This window comes from Pelmatolapia mariae, linkage group LG3_W (genome assembly GCF_036321145.2).
Source record: "Pelmatolapia mariae isolate MD_Pm_ZW linkage group LG3_W, Pm_UMD_F_2, whole genome shotgun sequence".
In the NCBI taxonomy this organism is placed as follows: Eukaryota; Metazoa; Chordata; class Actinopteri; order Cichliformes; family Cichlidae; genus Pelmatolapia; species Pelmatolapia mariae.
In genome coordinates this window covers 80156997-80178933 of record NC_086229.1, presented here as the reverse complement: position 1 = coordinate 80178933, position 21937 = coordinate 80156997, and the positions used below count along the sequence as shown (strand labels likewise).

Sequence of the window (21937 nt, the reverse complement as noted above, 5' to 3'; positions counted from 1 at the left end):
ATTGTTTTCGTTGTTTATGTCACTCCTCTTATGATATTACAGCTCCACAATACAGAATTACGTGAGTGTACCAAAGCACAAAGCCTATTTGCTGCTCAAACCAAAGCTGGAGCGTGGCAATGAGAGCCTTGTTTAGTCGTATTTATCAGCTCTGAGTATTCACACTGTGAAGTGGCAGCTCAGAAAACACTCCTCTGGAAATAGTGCCTCCTTTTCAGATGAATCCTCCAACGCACACTTTTTTTCCTTCTTTTTTTGGAGTTTTCTTGGACAAAGCCCTAAGATTCTGCCTCTCATATCCTCCCCTGCATGTAAATATATATTTATGCAGTGGCTCTCCAGTTTGCACGTTAAATCTTTCTTTATTAGTGGGTTTTACACAAGTCTAACGCTGAGGCAGTGATTTTAAATTGAAGTATTGCCAAGTTAATATTCGCTTATCCTTGTTAAGCTCAGACATGGGTGGTGTTTTTATTGAGCCTTATTCTCTGGCTGTAATTACACTCCAATTAGGGCTATGAGTACAAATGCTTTCCATTGTGAATTAATCCACATATTATTTATCCCAATCAATTCATCTTCCTTTGTCTCAGCTGAAAATGTGAAGATAGTCAGTCAGTCAAACCAGTAATCAGCTGGGGATTCCTAATGATAATTTCTCTCAATCTGCTTTCAGTGTATGGGTTAATTCCTGCAGCTCTACATAAACTTCTAAAAAGATCTCCGTGCCCAGTAGGGGAGCTCGTGTCATTTGCCTTTCTTAGGGACATCTACACATGCATAAAACTGCCACTCTCCAAATTAACAAGTGAAAAGCTCATCGTTAAGCAGTCTGCCTTGATGACTCCTGATCCTGTGACTGCAGTTAGCAGGAATGCGCACGTTCAGAGCTGTGGGTGGGGTACCGGTGTGGAGGTGTGAACAGCTGTCCGTGGTACGGGGGTAGAGATCCACCCACATAAAGTAATTGTGTAAGCCCCCCCCCCCCCCCCCCCCCCCCCCCAAGGTCCAGCCCTTTCCAAGCAGCACACTCAGTTTTACTTACAAACCAGGAGGACACACAGCTCACAGGGATGCCTGAATGGACAGTTACCAGCACAGCATTCAGCCTCTTGTGTCTGCGCAGGAGGTCATGAGGGCAACTTCTCACTCATGTCTCTCTTTGTTCTCTTCCAGTCTGCTGCTTCATCAGATGGTGGTAAGTGCAACTCTTTTTTTTTTTATGAGAGTGTGGAGAGGAATTCAATCTGTGTGCTTATGAATATTTACAATCTTAAAACTGAAGTCTTTTCAACATTCATTGTTTGGTTCATTTTTGTTGTTTTTATTTCTCATTTTATATTCCGCCCTCAACACAGAACTTTGTAGCTGCTCAATAAAGTGACCTAATAAAAAGTCTTTTAGCAAGCATGATGTATTCGCTGTAGGCAGCATGCCTCGTTAACAAATGTTGTTTACCCAGCGTGGTTGGGTTGCATTCGTGGCTAAGCTTGGATGCTGTCTGGTCTTCCCTTTCATAGCAGTTTTAACAGCGCTTGCGAACAGGCTGACCAAGGCTGTGTTGAGGAGTGCAGCTCCGCTTCTTTCACCGTTGATGTGGATCAGACATGCACGGCTGTTTGCTTTCTAAAGCTGTCTCATTAGCTGAGCAGCCAACAGTGTAGTAAACATAGGCCCTCAGTCCTAATACAATAAGCCAAGTCCAAACAAATACCTTGTCAGAAAACCTCAGACCAGGACTCATTTGACCGTACTGTTAAAAGAAATATGTTTACTCATAATTTATGGAAAAATAGTCTAATTTTAATTGGACATCTACTTTAACTAGGATGTGGTGTAGGCTTGGAAGGTCATACAGAGGCCACCTTATGTTTCTTTCCATTTGAAATGGGAATTTCCGAGTTCCCAGTCAGAATTTTCAATGGGAGCAACAGCCTCAAGTGGGACTTCCAACTCAGAAAGTCATACCTCCATTCCAGACACCTTGGAACCCATGAGTGACATGACTCCCCAGTTAGCTTGTTCCAGTTGTAATGTAATGTTAAAAAAAAGAAAAAGGAAAAAAAAACATTTGTTTTGGTTCTTAGCACCACAGAGCCTGGTATTGCTAACAATACAGCATAGTACTTGTTTTTGTGTGCTTAAAAACAGCACATGCTTGGATAGAGACTTTTCAGTGGTCTGCATATGGTAATTTTAGTGAGTCACAAATACACAACAGTGGCAGAAAGGATTAAAAGTTTTACAGGTTTACTACTGTTTACATTCACTGCTACTATCTTAGATTTGAGCTAGACGTGAGTGGTGCTGCCCTGACTTAACAAATTCAGGCGGTGTTCCACATTCAGATTCCAACTGAGAACTTCCAGCTTATTTTGGAACGACCCATCAGAACGGCACCATTGAGCCCGGCTTAACAATCCAAGATGGCGGCTGTGCTTTTAAACATTGGTAAAGCAGTTTGTGCTGCTGTACTATTTGTATGTTTGCAGTCAGTACAACCACTGTTGTGTATTTGTGACTCGATAAATAAGCTACATGCAGACTGACTGTGCTCCACCTGTGAAAGCACAGTTTTTAAGTGCAACAGAAAAAAAGTACTGCATGGTTTTGCTAGTGATGCTTGAAGTGTTCCACCTCGCCAAGGAGCAAAATAAATCCTTGGTTTTCCGACACATTCCGGCTACTGGAATGTGCTCAACTTGGGAGTGATGTCACTACCCGAGGTAAATAGAACGCAGCCTTACTCACAGTCAGTGATGTCATCTGCTATTTAGAGTTCTTTTATTTTGTTTGCAGATCTAGCCCACTCATGCAGGTGGATTGGCAAGATAAAGATATGCAGTACTACACCTTACTTGCCCTGCCACCATTCCTTTCTGAAATGTAAAAGCAACCGCTTAATTTCGGTCGCCTGCGCCAGCGAATTGACTTTCCACAGAATGACAACCGTGTATGTGTAACCAATTTGGCTGAGACCCTTTTTGTTTTTTTTGTTTTTACTGTGCACTCCTCACTCGATCTGCTCACAGCTCTAAAGTGGCCATCTGCCGCCATGATAGCAGGTACTGTGTAGGCCGAGGCCACCACTTTAGCTTTGTACCAGCTCCTGTATTGTCACCCACACTTCCCTGTGGCCTTCCCTGTAATCAGCTGTGTCGCCTCTTTCTTTCCTCCTTTTTCACCTCTGCGCTCTCTTTCTGCTGCTCCCTCGTGCAATGTGAGCAACCTCTGCTGTGTCTTTGTGCACTTCTTGCCTTTCTAGTCTAAAAAGCTTTAGGGTAAATATTCCCCTCTCTAACAGGATCATTAATTTTCTGACAAATTGTGTGTTCTTTCCTTTATTTCAGATTTGCTTCAGCTAAAGGAAAGGAAATTATTGAACAGGTTGTGAGAATTTTGGGTGGATTGCATGAATAGCATTAGCACGAGCGCCAGATGTGATTGATGTACCTACCTTTGGAAATTTCTGATTAACGAGGATCTCATTTCCATTTGCCATGGATTTAATTGCAGTCCAACTGTAGCTTTCGTTCTCAAAAACATTCGGTGAAGTTAAAACTGTTCAAAGGAAGTAAAACATACAAAACACCACTGTTATATTTAGAAAGGGTGAAAGGCCACAGTGGAGAATCTAGCTCTGGTACCCCCCCTCTGGCTGGAATTACCCTTTAGCATCAGCGCTCTCTAACCTTTGCACTGCGCTCTCCTGTCTCGCAGACTATAGTGGGATCCAGCTGCAGAGCTGCTGCAGCCAGAGCAGCCTGAACAGTAATGGCAGTCTTCCAGGAGCAGGCAGCAACCGAGGGGCTCCAGAGCAGCGTGTGGCCAGCTGGTCCTCCTGCTTTGAGCGTCTCCTCCAGGATCCCGTGGGTGTGCGCTACTTCTCGGTAAGCTGGGAGAAAGAATCCTTTCGGAGGTTATCAAGAGTGTTATTAAGGGGTTTGCTGAAAGCTTCTCTGTGCTTTAGATTTGAGTCACTGATGTAGATCAAAGTCCTGTAACTCCAGATGTTACTTTTGGAGACTAATGAGCAAAAAAGGAAAGAATATTTTGAATACTTGAGGCATTATTTAATATTTCTGAGATTAATAGAAACAAGCTCCAACTGCAACACGGACAGACGTGTTAGCAAACACTTCCAAATTATCTCTCTGCCAGTTTATTTTAGTTCTGTACTTGTTCAACTGATGACTAATATGCATCCATTTTAGCTCAATTCTGAGCTCCACTGTCTTCAGAGGGAAATATTTACATCCAGATGTACTATTAATACATCTGGATGTAAATATCTATTAAAGAGTTGATATGTAGTGTAAACAAAAAGCTGTAGCGTGATATAAATGAATTCTTTTCCGTCTGGTTAAAGTGAAGAGCCATTTACCAACACTAAACCCTGGTGAGTGAGTGAGTGAGTGAGTTTATTGTCATGTACCATTTCCTCCCACATAAAAGATGTGCTTTTGAATTTAGCCCACAACACCTTCAGAAAGCTCAACATTAAGTTCTTCCATCCCAGAACCACCTCCCTCCTCACCTTCCCTCAGCACTGATCAGAGCTGCGCTCGCCTACACCATCCTGCGCCTACACTTACACCAATCTTGTTACATTACACCCAGTAATATCTGCCCGCTCGACTGGTCTCAACAGCAGCAGAACTGGAAAGATGAGAATGTGATCACCAGTTGAGATTACATAGACAGAGGAAAAAAAACCCCTCTTTTACTGTGTGTTTCCACAGGAATTTCTCAAGAAAGAATTCAGCGAGGAGAATATCTTGTTCTGGCAGGCCTGTGAATACTTCAGTCATGTCCCTGCAACAGATAAAAAGCAGGTAAGCTACAGTGTGCAGCTGCAGATCCAGTCACAGTTTTGTTTGGGGGGCCCACTGTGAATTGGTGGATTATCCCCTTTAACCAAAGATACAGGTCATACAAAAAAAATATGAAGTGTTTAAGACCTGAGTTTTCTTTTTTCCGTAAATCATTTGTCACACAATTAAATAAGTATTATTTATATATTCTCGGCTTTACAGTTGAATCTACACCATAGCTAGGTAGCCCGCCTGAGACCCTACAAAGTAACTTACGCCATGACCTGATGTGCACGTACTTGGAAATATAACTACATCAATGCATCTACGCAACCCACAACTATTGCACTTTTATTACTGAGATATTAGCAATAATAGCAATAATATAAGGAAGAAAAGTCATGCCCTCATTATGAAGGCTCACAGGGGAAAAAAAGCACAAGAAAAAGTGAGGACCCCGGAAAGAACAGTGTCCCGGGATTTTAATTTATTTTTATTGTGGCTGGCGCTGCATATACAACACGTGGACATGAGCACAAGGTCATTAAGAGCACGCAAAAGTATAAATGAATGCTGCCAAAGACATAAGCCACTTACCCAGGTTACAAGAAAGGTTCTAAAAAGAGTTGTGCATACGTCTAACTGTAACAGATATCGCTTACATGTTGTAGCTGATTACTGTACTAGGGGGCAGTGTCACAAACAGCCAGCCATAGAAAAGGGCAAACTTATAACATGCGAAGAGCTGAAGTGAAACTAAGTGTTAAAAACAGTCAAAAAAAAGTGCTGCAGCCACCATCTGTGCTTCTCATGCTTTATTTTGGTCTTATTTTGGATTTTTTTTGTGCTTTTTCCAATTGACTCCCCTGTTCCTGTTTCCGTCCACTTTTTCAACCAATCACCTTCAAGCTATGTAGAGCTGCATGGTTCTGGGTCCTTTAAGGACTGCATGCAAGCATGTTTCCATTAGATGCATACCCTTTTGGGGGGGGAAATAGCTAAACAAACCATAAAACAAGCATGATGGTGTTTGCATCAGTGTAGCATAGCATAATACACACACTCATCACATCTTGAGGCTCATGTATTTGCCTCAAATGCATTACTCAGAAAGCTGGTGCATTTGGCAGCAAAATGTTCTGTGGTTTTTCTTGAAATTCTCAACAATTCTCTTTCCTGCAGCTGTCCCAGAGAGCAGGGGAGATCTACAACAGCTTCCTGTCCAGCAAGGCCACCATGCCGGTCAACATCGACAGCCAAGCCCAGCTGGCCGATGACGTCCTAACCTCCCCAAAGCCTGACATGTTCAAGACCCAGCAGCTACAGGTAGCAACGAGACAGCTGTTGAGTTTATTTATTAGTGTTCCAAATGAGGCAGCGGATAAATAATGCGGTGCTCCCGCAGTAATCAAAACATTCAACAAACAGTTTGACTTTTAGTGACAGGCCCTTTGTGAGAACCTCATTTGAATTCTTCAGTTGTTCGGTATCAAGCTGAGGATCAAGCTTTTTCTAGACAGTATTAATGGAGGAGGGATTCTGCGTGCAGTAGGGGGTTCTGTTCTCATCTAGCCTTTAGTCACTTAGCACAAGCATATTGGCTTTTTTTTGGTGGCCATCTGCATTTGTTTACAAAAGGGCTCTGAGGCTTTACCAGAGAGATAAACACAAACTGGCATACACCCACAGAGAACCTAGCACATACTGTACACACAGCCCCATAGACACACAGTCAGAGATCTGTATATTTTCAGTGTGCACATGAGTACGATTAAATTTTAACCATTAAGTCCGCTGTCAAAACATGAGCTGTAACCATATGTTAACACTAGCAGCTTTTTGTCTATTGCACATCTTCTCTTCTCTTTTTATTTATTTATGTATTTTTTGGTCCAAATTTCTCAAATCCTCACTTCCGATGTCTTACTCATCGCCCCCTCTCGCCACGTCTGCAGATCTTCAACTTGATGAAATTTGACAGCTATTCGCGTTTCCTCAAGTCCTCCCTCTACCAGGAGTGCATGCGTGCTGAGATGGACGGTCAGCCCTTGCCGGACCCCTACCAAATCCCCTGCAGCCCTGCCCCCTCAAAGCACAGTGCCAGCTCTGACCGCTCCACCCTGTCGACCCCCAAAAAGGTATAGCATTTATTAAAGACACCTCTCACGGAGTTGTGTGGTTGTTGTCCACACTGACGGATAATGGGTCTATTTGCCTCCCAATTCACAGGACGTCAGAAAGCAGCGCTCAGGGAGGTCACTGAATGAAGACGGCAGAGACGAGAGCGCCGACAAGAAACGTGGCTTCTTCTCTTGGTCGCGCAACAGGAGTTTTGGGAAGGGTCCAAAGAAGAAGGACATCGGAGACATTAACCTCGGTAAGGAATGAACTGACAACGGTGAATGTTTCAAACGTCCCCGACACAAATGTCTGCAGCGCTCGATTGTCCTTGAATAAGACACCAAATCAGTGCCAGCTCCAGGGCTGGAGTGAGATACATGCAGGGTAGAAGTGAAGAAACACAGCTGGAAGTCTCTCACACACTGGGTACCCTGGCAAAAACATACTTGTTGCGTCCTGACACACTGGGGAGGCCCAAGGAAGGGTTTAAAAGATAGTCTTAGTGTTTTTTATTGTTTTGTTTTTAAGTTGTTATTATGTTTTGGGTTGATTTTATTTAAGACTATGATACAAAATGGCCATAAACTTTAAAATTTTGTGAGGTTTTAAAATCAAGTACAATTCCGTTTTCTGACTTTTAGGCTTACATCAGTAATGATTACTTGTAGTTTGTTTCTCATGCCAGTTGTGTGCAAAAAACTCGATTCTGTTCTTACTTAATGTGACTAAATATACATTTTACACTCTCTCTAAATGCATTTGTCCTGAAATGAAACTCCAACTCCCACTCATATCCTTTATTTATTCTCTTTGATAAAACGCGCCTTTCTGTTTGCCAAAATCTTCCAGTGACCAACTTCGATACGGAAACACTGTTATTAGTCATATTACACCTCGGTGTTGCATATTGTAAGTGTCATGTAAAATGAGCAGTGTGCTCGTGTCTCTCTGACGTGCACTAATCTGTCGTACTCTGCGCTGCGCTGTGCAGATTACTGGGGCAGTAATGGGAGGAGGGAGTCCCAGGGCTCCTTGTCATCCGGTACCAGTCTGGAGATGCCCATTTCCTGCTCCGCTGGCAAGATTGAGGTAAGACTCCTATGGACGGGTCACCATGGCAACACAGAGCTCAGTGTCTGGTGAAGCTGTCATAATAGGGCCGCAGCAGTTTTTTATATACTTCTCAGACCATGGAGTTTTTTTGTTTATGGGTCACATGAAAGAAAAAACACACACACACATACATATATATATATATATATATATATATATAATATTAAAAAGTTTTTATTTATGTATGCATTTATTTTTAATTCTTTGACCTCAGTCTGATAATCGCCACTCGGTTGGAGCGTGGGAACGTGCTCCCAAACAGTGCAGCGTGCTGCTACCCGACGGCTCCTGCTCTTCTGTCAGCCTTCGGCCAGGTGCCTCCATCAGGGAAGTCCTCCAAGAACTCTGCCAGAACATTAGTGTCAATGTTGCCGCCGTTGACCTTTTCCTGGTGGGAGGAGACAAGGTGAGAACAAACTGCTGACAAATGCTGCATACATCTGCTGCTGTCCCAGTAAGCTAAGCACTGCTACAGAAACAATTTGAGCAGAGTTATTCACCTGTGCTTACATTAAGAAAATAAAATGTAGCCTTTAGGAATTGCTTTGTTTGGGGGGTGAGGCTCTCCCAAATAGAGACTTTTGAGTTCTGTAGAACTTATCAGAAGGAACAAGACAAAGCCTTGGTTCCAAAAAAAATTATCTGAGAGTCATCAAAGAAAGGGTAGAAGAAACACAGTGTCTCACATAGGGGTCACACTCTGTTTACTGCTTACTCTGACTGATATAGGATTTTTAAGACTGATACCAATACCAATATTCGGTTACTTGAAAAGCCAATATGTTGGCAAATATTTCTTTTTAATTTCAGATACATGAAACAGATGTATTTCCCTAAAATTTGTTATGTGCAAATATTTGTGATTCCTTACTGACATAATATGACAACGCAGTTTAAACGTAATCTTGTTACAACGACTCACGGATTACTCATTCACACTCTGCCTTGTTTTGCTGGGATCAGCTGATCGTTGCGTTTGTGGCGTTCTAAAACTGTTGCCAATATGGATGCTCCAATGTGTCCTCTGTGGACAAAGTGTGTAACCTGTTGAAATTGTCTTTTATTGGCCTTTAGAAATACTGATACCGATAGATCAGAAAATGATCAGCCTTCTGAGAAAACAGTGGGGCTCTAAGCTCATCTATGCCAAAACCCAGTTTTCAAAAATTATTAGCAAAGATCTGATATCGGCCCTATTGATATATCTGTTAGGCTCTGAATAGTACAGGGATGTGTGTCACTCTAATATAAGCTGGGGCACCCATAATTATTCAGTAAAAGCTGATGAAGTTTGAAACAGTGAACATGATAATCATTACTGTGAATGAGGAGAGTGTCAAGCTGACATTTTTCACAATTAAAAAAAACAAACAAAAATTACCTTGAAAAAGGAGCTTCAGCAGGCCGGGTGTGTCTTGTCACTTTATAATTTTTATGTCATCTTGACAAAATTAGTGTACACAGTTTAAAGATGATGGAAGTATAAATACCACATACTGCACTAATGTATGCACATTTTATGTGTTTTTATTTGATGTAGGTTTGGGAGAGAGCAGGGGTGGAAGGTGAGGGGGGAAAAGTGTTTTTACTACTGCTGCATATTACTGTGAAAACAAATCTTTGTATGCTGCTGCGAAAACAATAAAAATATTGTTTAAAAAAAGATGATGGATGTGCCGCGATCTTGGCCGTGTGCCCTCGTAAAAAGATGACGGAGAGAGAAAGAAGCAGAAGATTTTTCACTAGGCAGTTAATTCTAACAGCAGCTCGTTAGAGGAGCATGAAAAGTCACTCATTCTAATAACGGCGAGAATGAGGTGAAGCGAAGTGTGATGATCAGTGCTCAGTGTGAAACAGAAGCCTCGTACTCGAGCTAAGATGGCAGATATTTTTCATATTTACAAAAAAACAAATACTTCCAATATCCAGACACTTAAATATTTGGGTACAGCACACCTGAGGAGTCCTTGTTAGCAAATATAAGTTGTGAAGTGAATCAAAAAGAGAATTACAGATAATTAGTTTTTTTCATTGCTGTTTATAGCGCTCAATGTTGTGTTTGATCCTGGCTCTTTATGTGCTGCTAATGTGCAGTTTTATGCTTTTTTCCCTCTTAGCCTTTAGTGTTGGACCAAGACTGTATGACACTAAGCTCCAGAGACCTGAGACTGGAGAAGCGCACATTGTTTAGGTATGAACAACCAATCAGTGTTCCCTTGAGTCTGTTAATCGCCTTCAGTTTCTCATTTTGCGTTTCTGCTTTCATTGCTGTCACATTTACTTTGATGCTCTCGGCTCACTGGTAGGTTGGATCTGGTGCCCATTAACCGCTCCGTGGGGCTGAAAGCCAAGCCGACCAAGCCAGTCACTGAGGTCCTGCGGCCCGTGGTGGCCAAATATGGTCTCCACCTTGCTGATCTTGTGGCCAAAATAGTAAGTTGTCCCCAGTGCCTTAATCCTTTTGAAGCTCCCGTGTGTCCAGACAGCAGCCTGTGTAGTGTGTGACTGTGCCACAGGGTGGAGTATCATGGTTAGGGGGGTAAAACGACCGCATCCTTTTCCATCTCTACACAGTGGTTAGCACTCTGACTCAGCCCAGCCTGCTAAGACGAAGCACCGGGGCTATAATTAAGAATGACGACACTCCTCAAACATGCCGACTCTCTACTCCTCCCCCTAAACCCCTGTCAGATTTATTTTAGTCCTGTGGGTTTCCAGGCATTATAACTGTATTATACAGTAGACCAGAGCTGAAAGATGGTTTATAAACTAAGCAAAGGAACACACGCGGCAGCAGTATTTAGATTTCCGCACAACAGGTGAGGATACTAACATGTTGACCTTCAAATTTTATTTTATAATAGAGCGGCGAGACTGAGCCTCTGGATCTGGGTGCCCCCATATCGAGTCTGGACGGCCTGCGAGTTGTGCTGGAGCGAGCAGATCCCTGTTCAGTCAAAGGTAGAATGGAACAAAAAAAACAAAACTGGTTTGTCCTTTCTCATCAAGGCACCAGAAAAATGTAAATCACGCCCACCTCTGTCATCCTGCTGATTAACGTGTACGAGTTTTTGCAAGACGTCTCTCTCATTACGCCTCAAGCACCCTCTCCTCCCCTCTCTGTCTCATGCTCTTCCTCATCAGTTTCTCAACCCGATGAATTTTTCATGTACACATCTCTCTCTCTCTCTCTCAAATAGACAAATCCAAGTCTTCCTCCTTAAAAAGTCACCCAACCCGGAGTTTTTCTGCGACAGTGAGTACTCGTCACATCTTTATTCTCACACAACGATAAAAAGAGTGGTGTTTTTGTCTTTTTCTGCTGCTGCTTCTGCAACATCATTTAATAACATTATTAACACTGAGCCAATGCTAAGCTATCAGTTGGTGTTTACTTCCTTTTTTTTTTTTTTTATATTATTATTACTGTTATTTTGGGGTCTTCCTCTCCCTAACACTGCCTATGGCTGACTCACTCACTCCTGTTTTCTCCGCTTGAGTTATTGCACCATATGAAGGCAGATCCTGCTTAGTCTGGATTCTATCAGGGTCCTTAAAGACACACAGCCGACAGATGGACCAAGCTCATTTTTACCTGAAGGTCTCAGTAAATCTGGACAAACTGCTCAGTAGGGTGCTTAGCAGCTCGTGCTTAGCTTCGCCCCCATCCCACCCCACCCCTTACGACCTCCCCACACACCACATCGTCCCTCCATCCCCTTAATAGAGTGCCTTGTTATTGTTGAATCTGCAGGGAGATGAGAGGTCAGCACCAAAGGACTTTTCTGTGAGGCCAAGTGGACCAGACTCAGCACTCCCAAAGGATAAGAGAAAACAGAAAAAGATTAATATAGATGAAGCTGAAGGTAAATCCCCCTTTTTCTCCTTATTTGTCTTTCTTTCTTTTCTTTTTTTTAACTTGTGGTGGAATTCTTAGCTTTGCTTTGCCTTTAGGACTAACTCGTGTCTTTGTGAGCTCCATGAGGGTTCTTTTCTCTTAAGAGGAGCGAGGCCGCTCTGCTGCACGTCACACCCAGCTAATCCTTTTCTTCCGTGTGTTTGGAAACTTTCAAGTGAGGAAATGTGCTTGAACTGTTTTCCAGAATTCTTTGAGCTGCTGAGCCGGGCGCAGAGCACCCGAGCCAACGACCAGCGTGGTCTCCTGAACAAAGACGACCTAGTGCTTCCCGACTTCCTGCGACTGACTCCGCCCACTTCCTCTGTCTCCGTGTCCTCCGACCTGGCCTGCTCCACCCCCAACTCCCTGAAGCCGGTTCGAGAGAATGGCATTCCCTCCCGGAGCCCCCTTACTTCCAGCCTACGCTCGGAGAGCCTTGACTCCTCTCTTAGCTCCAGTGCGAACGGACACTCCAGGCGGTGCCTCATGCCCCCTCCACGCCACCCAACCTTCGGCACTCACATGTCCCCCATCCTCCGGCCCTCAGACACCCGTCCAACCCTCCGCACCGTGGAGGAGGACGCCAACACCGACCTGACTCTCATCGGTGAAGGCGACATCAGCAGCCCCACCCTGCTGCCTCCTTCACCGTCCCCTGTGTCGTCCTTCGATAGCAGCCTGCCGGCAGCCAACTTCACCCCACCACCGCCCTGCTCCCAGGCTAAAGACGCGGGCGAAGAGGGAAAGTCCAGTTCAGGTATTTCTACAGTGTAACAACCTAACATTCGGTGTGTTTGCGTGTGTGCTTGTGCGTGTGTGTGTGTGTGTTGTACATGCATGTGTGTGGTCAGGAACAGGACCACTTTGACAATAAAACTCCCTCTACACTGACTCTGATGCACTTTAATGACAAATTGATATCGACTCTTTCTCAGTTTACCTGATTCGTCTTTATCAAGCTCAGCAAAGCATGTGTGTAATTGATCATGATGATTACACTACTCAAGATTGATCTGTAAATAACGACCTGTGTATTTTGTTCCGTGAGTAACGTTTACTTGTACGTCACCTCCCTCGCCACAAATTGTTGAGTTGAACATGTGACTGACATTAGCAGATTTCCAGTGATATATTTTGTCCTTCTGGGTGCATGCAAAATGTGACTGATTGCAGATCTGTTGAATATCAATGAAATATACACAATGCGTAGAGATTAATGATCAATATTTGACAGTTATGTGGACGCCAGATGTTGCACCGAAGGTTACCGAAGGTCAGCTTTCATGTACAAAAAAAAGAAAATTGAGCCAGACTGCTGCACAGTGTTGGACCTGCAAATACCTAACAGTCGGTACATATAAATGCTGTATCCCTCTCCATCCCACCTCCTCTAGTTAAGAGCAATTCAACAATGTCAGTGTCAAAAAGCTAGATTTTTTTTTCCTTCTCTTTTTACGCAATGCTACAAATCCGGTGAGCCATTAAACAGCTCACGCTGTAGCAGTTTGAGCAACGGTGAAAAATAATTAGTCATTGGAGGACAAGTGCTCCTTGGCGCTGGTGACATTGTTGAAGTGCCTGTCATTCTTTACCAGGCCCATTCGCTCCCCATCTCTAGGTGCCTGTTTGTAGATAATCACTGCCAATAATCTCTGTACCTGTGATTGAATAGATCTAATAAATGTTAGAATTGGAAATCACTCTCGTCTGTCTTTTTACACGTTTGTGAGATCAGTCCCTCCCCCAATCCTCCCCTCTCTCCCCGCCGCATGTCCTCTCCGCCTCCACATGCCTCCTCCCGTTCTCTCTTAGCTTTTTTTGTTTAATTTGTTTTTTCTTTTTCTGTTTTTTGTTGTTGTTCTTGTCTTGTGGCTTCCTCCTCTCATCAGCTCCCACTCCTCCGTGTCCTTCCTCGTGCACGCTCATTTCACAGTGTCACTGCTCGCTGTGTGTCTTTATTTTTTTTACTCCTAGGATCTCTCGGTGTGGTGTGTGTTTATTTGGTGTCGTTGCTCAGCCGACCTGCTTCTTGTTGTTGCTGTTGTTGATGATATACCACATATTGCTTTTATTTCTTAAATTGGGCCACTGCTGTTCGCGCGTGTGTGTGGGTTTCGCATTGGGTTTGCAAAGCTTTGCCTCGGCATTGGTTCATCGTACACTGAGTGCATCTCCCGCACACGTTTCCCGCCTTTATGTGTTTTTTTTCCCCGCTCCTCCGTGCATATGTGTGTATTGTCTGTGATGCTATGTTAATTGAAGTAGTGATTTGATCTGTGACAGTGTTGCTTTACTCTCCAGTGGATGTGTCAAAGTCTTTGATATCCTACATGTGATGATCGCGGCTTCGAGTGGAAGCCTTTCCTGACACGCTGTGAAGTCGTCAGAAAAGAAGAAGATAACCACACTCCTGTGTTCCAGCTACAGAGCAGCTCCGGCTGCTCTTTTTGATGCACTTCAAAGCACTTTTTTAAAGGGGCACAAACATGACCTTATTGCCTTGTCTTCATATCTACGCTTTTAATGCAAAGCAGGGCTTACACACACAAGACGAGGAGGATAAATCGAAGCTTTTTCAGCTTTCATACAGCCTTATTCCTCTTTTCTGGTTGCTAAGCACATCAGGCTGATTCTTCCCACCACCGGGCGCCATGGTAACCTTATCCACGAGTTGTCTGAGCTACAGATAGAAACTGTCACTACTGGTTTTCATCTATCTCCCTGCCTCTTTCTCTCCGTTTCTCTTTTCTCTCGCTTGCTAAAATGGGAGCAGAGCAGTGATTCGGTATGGCCACGCTTTTAGCGCAGTTTGCCACCTTGGTATCACCGAGGCTGTGCTGGGATCTGTACAGCGCGCAGCGAGCTAAAACGCCTCCACTTTCTCACTTTTTAGACTTTATGAAGTTGTTACATTTGAGTTTGGGTGGAAAGTTAAGCTCGCTGGCTTTCTTTATAAGTTTAAGACAAAGTAAACCACCCACAGAGTACAGTTACATCTTTAATTCCAACTGCAGCGAAGCCAATGTTGTGCAGTAGCAGCGTTCCTCTTCTTTTATCTGTCATCCTGCTGACTTCAGGCACTGCAGAGATGTCTCCTCGCTTTCTGTATTACTGTTAGACTGACGCCCTCTGCTGTTCCGAGAGAATAAGAATACAGTAATTGCTGCTTTGGTAGCTCGACATGGATCTCATTTTAATGTCATGCAGAAAGTCAAAGACATCCTTTCTACAGCAGCAGAAGTGCATCACGCGGTACCATTTTTGACATTTCCTCTAATTCTACTGGAAAGTCACCAGTGTGCACACATGACAGTTACACAATTATCTTGAACTGCATATGGTTTGAATCCAAAAGAAGGCTAAAGTTCTTCAGTGATCTGAAGCTTTTAGTAGCTTTTAGTACCTTTAGTGGGCACATCGGTCTAAATTAAAGCCCTAATTAAACTATAAAAGACAAAACCAGAAAGGAGAACCAGGGCTGAACCTGATGCTCCCTCTTACTCCACGGCTCTGTGGGGAATAGAATGCCCACTAGGGGGCGACATTACACAGTGTATCTCTACACAGCACTGATTCAGACTCAATTTAAAGTGTGTTTAGTTAAGTCAACAATAATGCTGCCCTCTTCATAAACAAGAACAGGCTGCGATCTTTGTCTGAATACTAAGCAATAAATTACAGAAGTGATTAATTCAGCAAGTTCACGACAAGAGCTTGTTTGTCCTGAGTTTTCTTTTTCTTCTTATACACTCATGCTGAGGGAAGATTAAAGGATTCCTTGGGGTAATTGAGACTCTATCTCAGGGCATTACAAAGTGCTTTGTAATGACTCGATTTCAGCTGCCTGCATCTGAGGCACCATGCCACTGAGCTGTCCTTCAAGCCCGCTTCACCCGTTTCTTCCTCTTCTGTTCTCAAAGCCGACAGCTGCTGATCCCCGGGCCTGCCTTATCATCCATCTGGCGGTCAGAGGAGGGCTTGATGTGGATCTTTTGCAGGGAGACTAAGTGAGGACTGGAGCTGGTTCCGGTCCATTCTGGCTGCTCGAGTTCAGTGCCCTGCTGCCGCCATTGTTGCTGACAGGAGTTGCCACAGGAGGAATGGCCATGTTAAATGGTTGTGCCTCATCATCACATGGTGCAGACCAATCAGCAAGCACACTACTGAATACATGCATGAGAAGCGTGTATGTGTAAATGGTAGAAGTGCACGCACCAGGTCCAGAAATTACATTTGAGTAATAGCTACATGACTTTGATCTCTCATGACTAAGCAAAGTAAAGCTTATGTTATAAGCAAAAACCATATTTAAACCCTATCTTGTAGGTTTATTGTGAGTAATATTAAAAGGTTTAACATATCAGTACAAAGCCAGGTGGCTCAGTCAGTGGTCTTTAACAAACTGCGATATTAACAACCTCACTGTGGGGGTGGGGGCTGAGAACAGAGAAGCCTTTCTCAACTTTTCTAGTTTGTGACTAGAGCTAAAACAAACTGCGACTTCATTATTCTTTTGACATAAATTAATTTTTATAGTTGATTAATTGTTCCAGCCAGGCTAAACTTTATCTGTAGGTGTGAGGGTTTGCTGTGTTCCTCTTCTGTGATTGTGGACTGAATTACCTCCAAATTATTTTGTACCAACAGAATAAGACTTTAATTAAAGGTAGGGTTTGTGAAAACCTATGTCTTCACTATTTTCTCTCACATTCTATAGATTGCATAAAATAGCCATTAAGTATTATTTAATAATTGGCCTGAAAATAATCCACTTGTATTCCCCTATTAGCAAGCAAAGCAAAATTCAAGTAACACTAGAAACGCTTTGTAAGCAAAATGAGGTAAAACCAGCAAACGCGAGTGCTGGAAACTATTACACAACCGGAAAAGTACTTGTAGGTTCTCTCCCCCAACCCCCAAGTATGGTTGTTCAGGCTGTTGCAGGGTAGATAGGTTTGCTGAGGGTCTACATAAGGTCAGCTGTTGGAGCTCACTGACAGTGTTTACATATGTATCGGACAGCAGCGAATAACAGCCAGTCGAGTTCAGAGCATCTATGTGTTGAAGTGTAGTGCTTATGTCCGTGTGTTTACAGTCTCTGGGGGCCACATGGTTCACATGAGATGTGGAAAGTTTATCACCCATAGCTGTAACACCAGCATCAAAAAGAAACGCTGGCTTTGCGGCTTCTTGAGTGCACTTGCATTAGCGAAGAGAGGGGGAAGTTTGAGCATGTTTTATTTATTATCCTGTAGGGGTCTTGCGATGAAGTCATGCATCTCTGGGGTTAAAGGAAATAAAGACAGTAATGTTCGGATGTGTCGCATCAGATTTTATTGCACTGAAATTACTGTACAGCATATTTAATCCTGTCAGTTTTTAGTCCGATCTTTCTGACGAACCAGCTATAAAGTTGAGCAAGTTTAAGCAGAAGTGGTTATGTCATCAAGTCTATCATGACAACAGCTGCGATGATTACACAACTATAGAATGCTTGAAATATAAAAAACAACCCCACTATTCAACTTAAAATCAAGCAAAGTGGAGTTAAAATGTGCACTCGCACGGTGTGACAGATTTTGCTTGAGTGCTTTTGAAATCTGGTATTGCCGTGCTAAACATCTGGCTGTCAGTCAGTGTAATGAGAGGTAAAAGAGATGTGAAGGCCAAGAATGAATAGTTTTGCACATCTGTGCAGTCACTCCTGTGTAAATGAACATTTTTGGAAAACACACGAGAGAAATGTTGTTGTGATTTGATTGTCTAAAGCTGTACTCAGTGTTTCTGTTAAACAACAGATCAACATATAAAGTATAAGGTAAGAGGAGCTGCACTGAGCCCGGTGTAAACGGACTGTAACAAAAAGATGGAAGTAGCTACCCAGACAAAACAAATTATCCAGTTATTGAATATTGGTTAACACCGGCAAGCATGGTTGTCAAGCTGCGAAACTGCACATAATGTGTGGCTGCACATCGCGCTAATTAGCTGCTAATTAGTGCTAACATATAAGTTAATACTTGAAATTTACCCACCGAAAATGGAGTGCAGTGTTTTCAGGCAGGCTGTTTGTACATTATTTGTCAAAAAACCCCAAAATGAAATGCTGTCACGAAGAGGAAATTAGCTGAGACCAAATTGTTTAACATGGCAGTCTCTGGGGATTGGAGTCAGCTCCAAGTGGCCATTAATGGAACTGCGGTTTTTTAGCACTTCCTGCATTGACTTCAGAAAGAGGGTGTAGCTTACAGGATTTCTAAAGCCCTGATTATACCTTCTGCTTGGGTCAGACAGAGTGATGGTCCGTGTGGACATCCATGTGTCTCCCTTTTTTTTGTGGCTCATCCATCTACTGCTAACTACACGCGCGCCTCAGGCAGTGGACTTCAAAGAAGTATGATTACTTGGCTGTTGGGTCTCCAGCTGTCCCAGTATAATCAAGTCTCATAATCAGTCTTTCATGTCAGCTTATTTTTTTTTTTTTGTCAACTGCAAAACCTTTGCTAAATAAATAAATAAAAGAAAACTGCTTATTTATTTCCCAACATCATCCTGCATATAACTTTAGAAAACTATTCCCCAGGATCTTTTGTTGGTGCACTTTTTGGACATAGGCGCTCACACTAGAAGCAATTTGCCTATTGGCTGCTTTTTAGTTGATAGGTGATCACTGGTGGACATTCCAGGCTTTGGTTGCTTGTCCTTCATTCTTATTGGTAATCTCACACCTCAAAGTTGAGAAAGGTTTAACTTGGCACCTGCCTACTTTTTGCACTCGCCAGCAGAAATTTCGCTCTCTGTCTCTTACAGTTACTGAATGTCACTTTTGGTGGTCTGTGGTTGCCATGTTGGTGCTAGTCACTTCCTGGGTGGACAGCCCTTTAAAGTACAGTGAATGGTTCCTTATGATGTTATATAATTTTTTATACAAGTTGCTTATGTCTACATTTAACCTCTGCTGCCCCCAAGTGGTCATAAAAACAAACAAACAAAAAAAATAAACACTGAATGCAGAATGGGCCATCCCACCCATCGTCTGCAATATCTAAGTATCTCTTGGATGTCCATTATAAATCAATTTATCTTATATCTTCCATGTTTTGTTTTGTTTTTCTCTCCCTTGCACAGAGGCGACAGAAACGACCCCTACTGCCAAGTCACCTCCTGAAAAAGCCAACGCTGCACATACCATTCAGGAGGTGATGGATGTGGAGGGAGTACATCTAGAAGAAGGAACAGCGGAGACATCCCAGGGTGAGGACTCTGAGCTGAGCTTGAGTTTTCAGGGCTATGTCGCCGAGCTGCGACAGTGCCAGAGCAAAATGAGAAACGCCCAGATGCCCCAGAACGGCCGCAACCCACCGGAGGGCCAGGACTGCAACACAGATCTTTACAAGGCCACCATTGTCTAAATGGAAACCCCCCCCCCCCACTGCTGCACTTTTAAAGCCTGAGCGACTGTTGTTTGAGGAGATGTGGTCGAACAATGTGCTGCATGTACAAGTTGTCAGTTTTCTTTACTAAAGCATCAATATTACGGTGATGGATATTGTATATTTGTTTAAAAAAATTTCAGGCATCTTGGTGACTTCTAGTACCGGTTGTAATTTTGGGACAGTGATATGTTTTGTTATTGGTATGCTTTGATAATTAATTATTTTGAGCCATGTTAGGCTAAATAATAATACCACAGAAGAAGCCTGAAACTCACTTTAGGGTACCATTTGCTAATAATTGTACATGATTTAAAAAGTGGAAATGACTGAGAAATAGGACACTGCTTGATAAGAAGCTTCTAAACAAAAAAACACTTCAGGAAAAAAATGTAATAACTGGCAGCCTTCTGGTGGTGGAAACCAAAAAGTGAAAGCTCAGGAAAGCGCTTGTTCAGGTTCTTGATAACAATTTCGAAACTATCACCAAATGATTTAATGAGCTCTTAAGCTGTTTCTATATATTGAGTTTTACATTAAAGTCCCAATTAACCCATTACCTTTTTCTGCTAGTCTTGCGCTGAGAAAAGTTGTGAGATGCAATTGAAATAGCAATGATAATTTTAAAATCTAGAAAGTAAAGCTTGACTTTTGTTTTACGTGTCCTGATTAGAAAGTAGGACCACATGCTAGGAGAGGACTCTTGGATATTTGACTATTTCTTGTTCATATTGTCTTCCTGTGTTGTACAGATGACACATAACAGTACCTCTATTGTCTGTACTTTCTGCTTCTGTGGTTGTGAGGTTGTCCTAATTGTTGAACAATTAAAAGGCTTCGATGGCTCTACTTTAACCAACTGTGTGTCTTCGCTTTTGTGCTTTCATCGGGTAAACGAGGGGGGGAAAAATATTTCAAATGTTTCTTTGTTGTTGTATCTAATCCAAAGTCTTCATTTCATATTTGGTATATTTGACCAGCTCAATGTGTTTGCTAAGTTAGTTAGAACTGTCAATAATTAACAACGTAGTCTTCAAGGCTGAACGATTTCCCATCTGGAAAGTCCACCTTCACTTGCTACTTATGTGCTATTTAGAGGCCCAGCCTCCTCTTTGTATTTTTAGCCCAACATCTGGAGGAAGATTATTACAGCTGGTGAAAATTAGAGGTTAGATTGCATGACTGGGGACTTTGACTTGATACAGCATGTCACTGCTGGAATGCTGACAAGATATGAAACTCTTGGATAGTTGACTTCCATGCTTTACCCCATTTCAGAGGTATTTTCTTTAATGAGTTCTTCTTAGAAACAACAATTCCTTTGAGGTCCCAAATTGACTTCCCGATCAGACATTTCCGTATCTTGAGATATTATTGAGCATAACACCTGTGAATATTTTACAGCAGGCACTACTTTTCATAGTCACACACACTTATTTCACTTGTATTTTGCAACCTTCAACTGCAGATTTAGAAAACTCATTGTGTACATTGAGGGGCAGAAACCTTCTAGATGACAGATTACCTGAAGAGAACTGCAAACTGAATGAAGGGAGTGCTGACAGGAACAATAATGCTTGAAAATGCACATTAAAGGTAAATGCGCCTTACTTCTTTGTCCTTGTATCCCCAAATGGTCAATGGTGTCTAATTGTATGAAACGATTAGCAAAACTGAGATAATTCCAATCACACCACAGCAACTCAGTGAATTTATTAGACTGATATGGTCAGGATGACTTGCTGAAGTTTAATCTGAGTATCAGAATGAAGAAGAAAGTTGATTTAGGGACTTTGATGGTTGTTGATGTCAGATGGGCTGACCTGAGTATTTCAGAAACGGCAGATGTGTTCCTGCACTCTCTATGGTTCATAGAGAATGGTCTGAAAAGAGAAAATATTTGTAAGCGACGGGTCTCTGGGTGGAAATGTCTGGAGAATAGCCAGACTGGTCCAGGCTGATACTAACCACTCATTACAACCAAGGTATGCAGAAGAGCATCTTCAACAACACTTCCAGCCTTGAAGCAGATGGCCTACAGCAGCAGAAGACCACACTGGATGCCACTCCTGTCAACTAAGGAACTGTCAACAGGAAAGTAATACTGCAAACAATATCTCACCACAACCTTTGTGGGTATATTGGGACAACAGAAGATTGGAAAAATGTTGTCTGGTCTGATGAGTCTTCGTTTCTGCTGCAACATTCAGTTGGTAGGATCTGTATCTGGCGTAAACATGAAATCAATCCCGAATTGTATCAGCGGTACAGACGGCACCACTTAGTGAGCACCATTTAGACACCACAGCCTACCTGAGTATTGTTGCTGTCTATGACCACAGTATGCCCATCTTCTGTTGGCTGATAATGTGTGGTGTCACAAAATTCAGATCATGTCAAACTGTTTTTTTAAACATGACGATGAGTTCACTATACTCAAATGGCCTCCACAGTCATCGGATCTCAATCCAATAGTGCATCTTTGTTCTCTATTCTGGTAGCACGGAAGATTGGCATCGCGGATGTGCAGCCGATAAATCTGCAGGAACCGTGTGATG

General features: G+C 42.8%; 1 protein-coding gene across 5 annotated transcripts in view; it reads left to right on the top strand.

The window, feature by feature from the left end:
• Nucleotides 1–20218, top strand: part of rgs12a (regulator of G protein signaling 12a) — a 43896-nt gene extending 23678 nt beyond the window's left edge. For 3 of the 5 annotated variants that reach the window (XM_063470000.1, XM_063470003.1, XM_063470002.1), the window contains 15 exons: nucleotides 1177–1198; nucleotides 3721–3890; nucleotides 4743–4835; nucleotides 5997–6140; nucleotides 6770–6952; nucleotides 7044–7191; nucleotides 7927–8024; nucleotides 8263–8454; nucleotides 10166–10239; nucleotides 10355–10481; nucleotides 10913–11009; nucleotides 11249–11304; nucleotides 11803–11914; nucleotides 12152–12703; nucleotides 19075–20218. In XM_063470000.1, coding sequence (XP_063326070.1) covers nucleotides 1177–1198; nucleotides 3721–3890; nucleotides 4743–4835; nucleotides 5997–6140; nucleotides 6770–6952; nucleotides 7044–7191; nucleotides 7927–8024; nucleotides 8263–8454; nucleotides 10166–10239; nucleotides 10355–10481; nucleotides 10913–11009; nucleotides 11249–11304; nucleotides 11803–11914; nucleotides 12152–12703; nucleotides 19075–19358 — 2352 coding nt within the window. In that variant the 3' untranslated portion in view covers nucleotides 19359–20218. Of the gene's footprint in view, nucleotides 1–1176; nucleotides 1199–3032; nucleotides 3066–3720; nucleotides 3891–4742; nucleotides 4836–5996; nucleotides 6141–6769; nucleotides 6953–7043; nucleotides 7192–7926; nucleotides 8025–8262; nucleotides 8455–10165; nucleotides 10240–10354; nucleotides 10482–10912; nucleotides 11010–11248; nucleotides 11305–11802; nucleotides 11915–12151; nucleotides 12704–19074 lie in introns of all 5 variants that reach the window. The other 2 variants (XM_063469999.1, XM_063470001.1) reach the window with 1 other exon arrangement.
• The last annotated feature ends 1719 nt before the right edge of the window (nucleotides 20219–21937 follow it).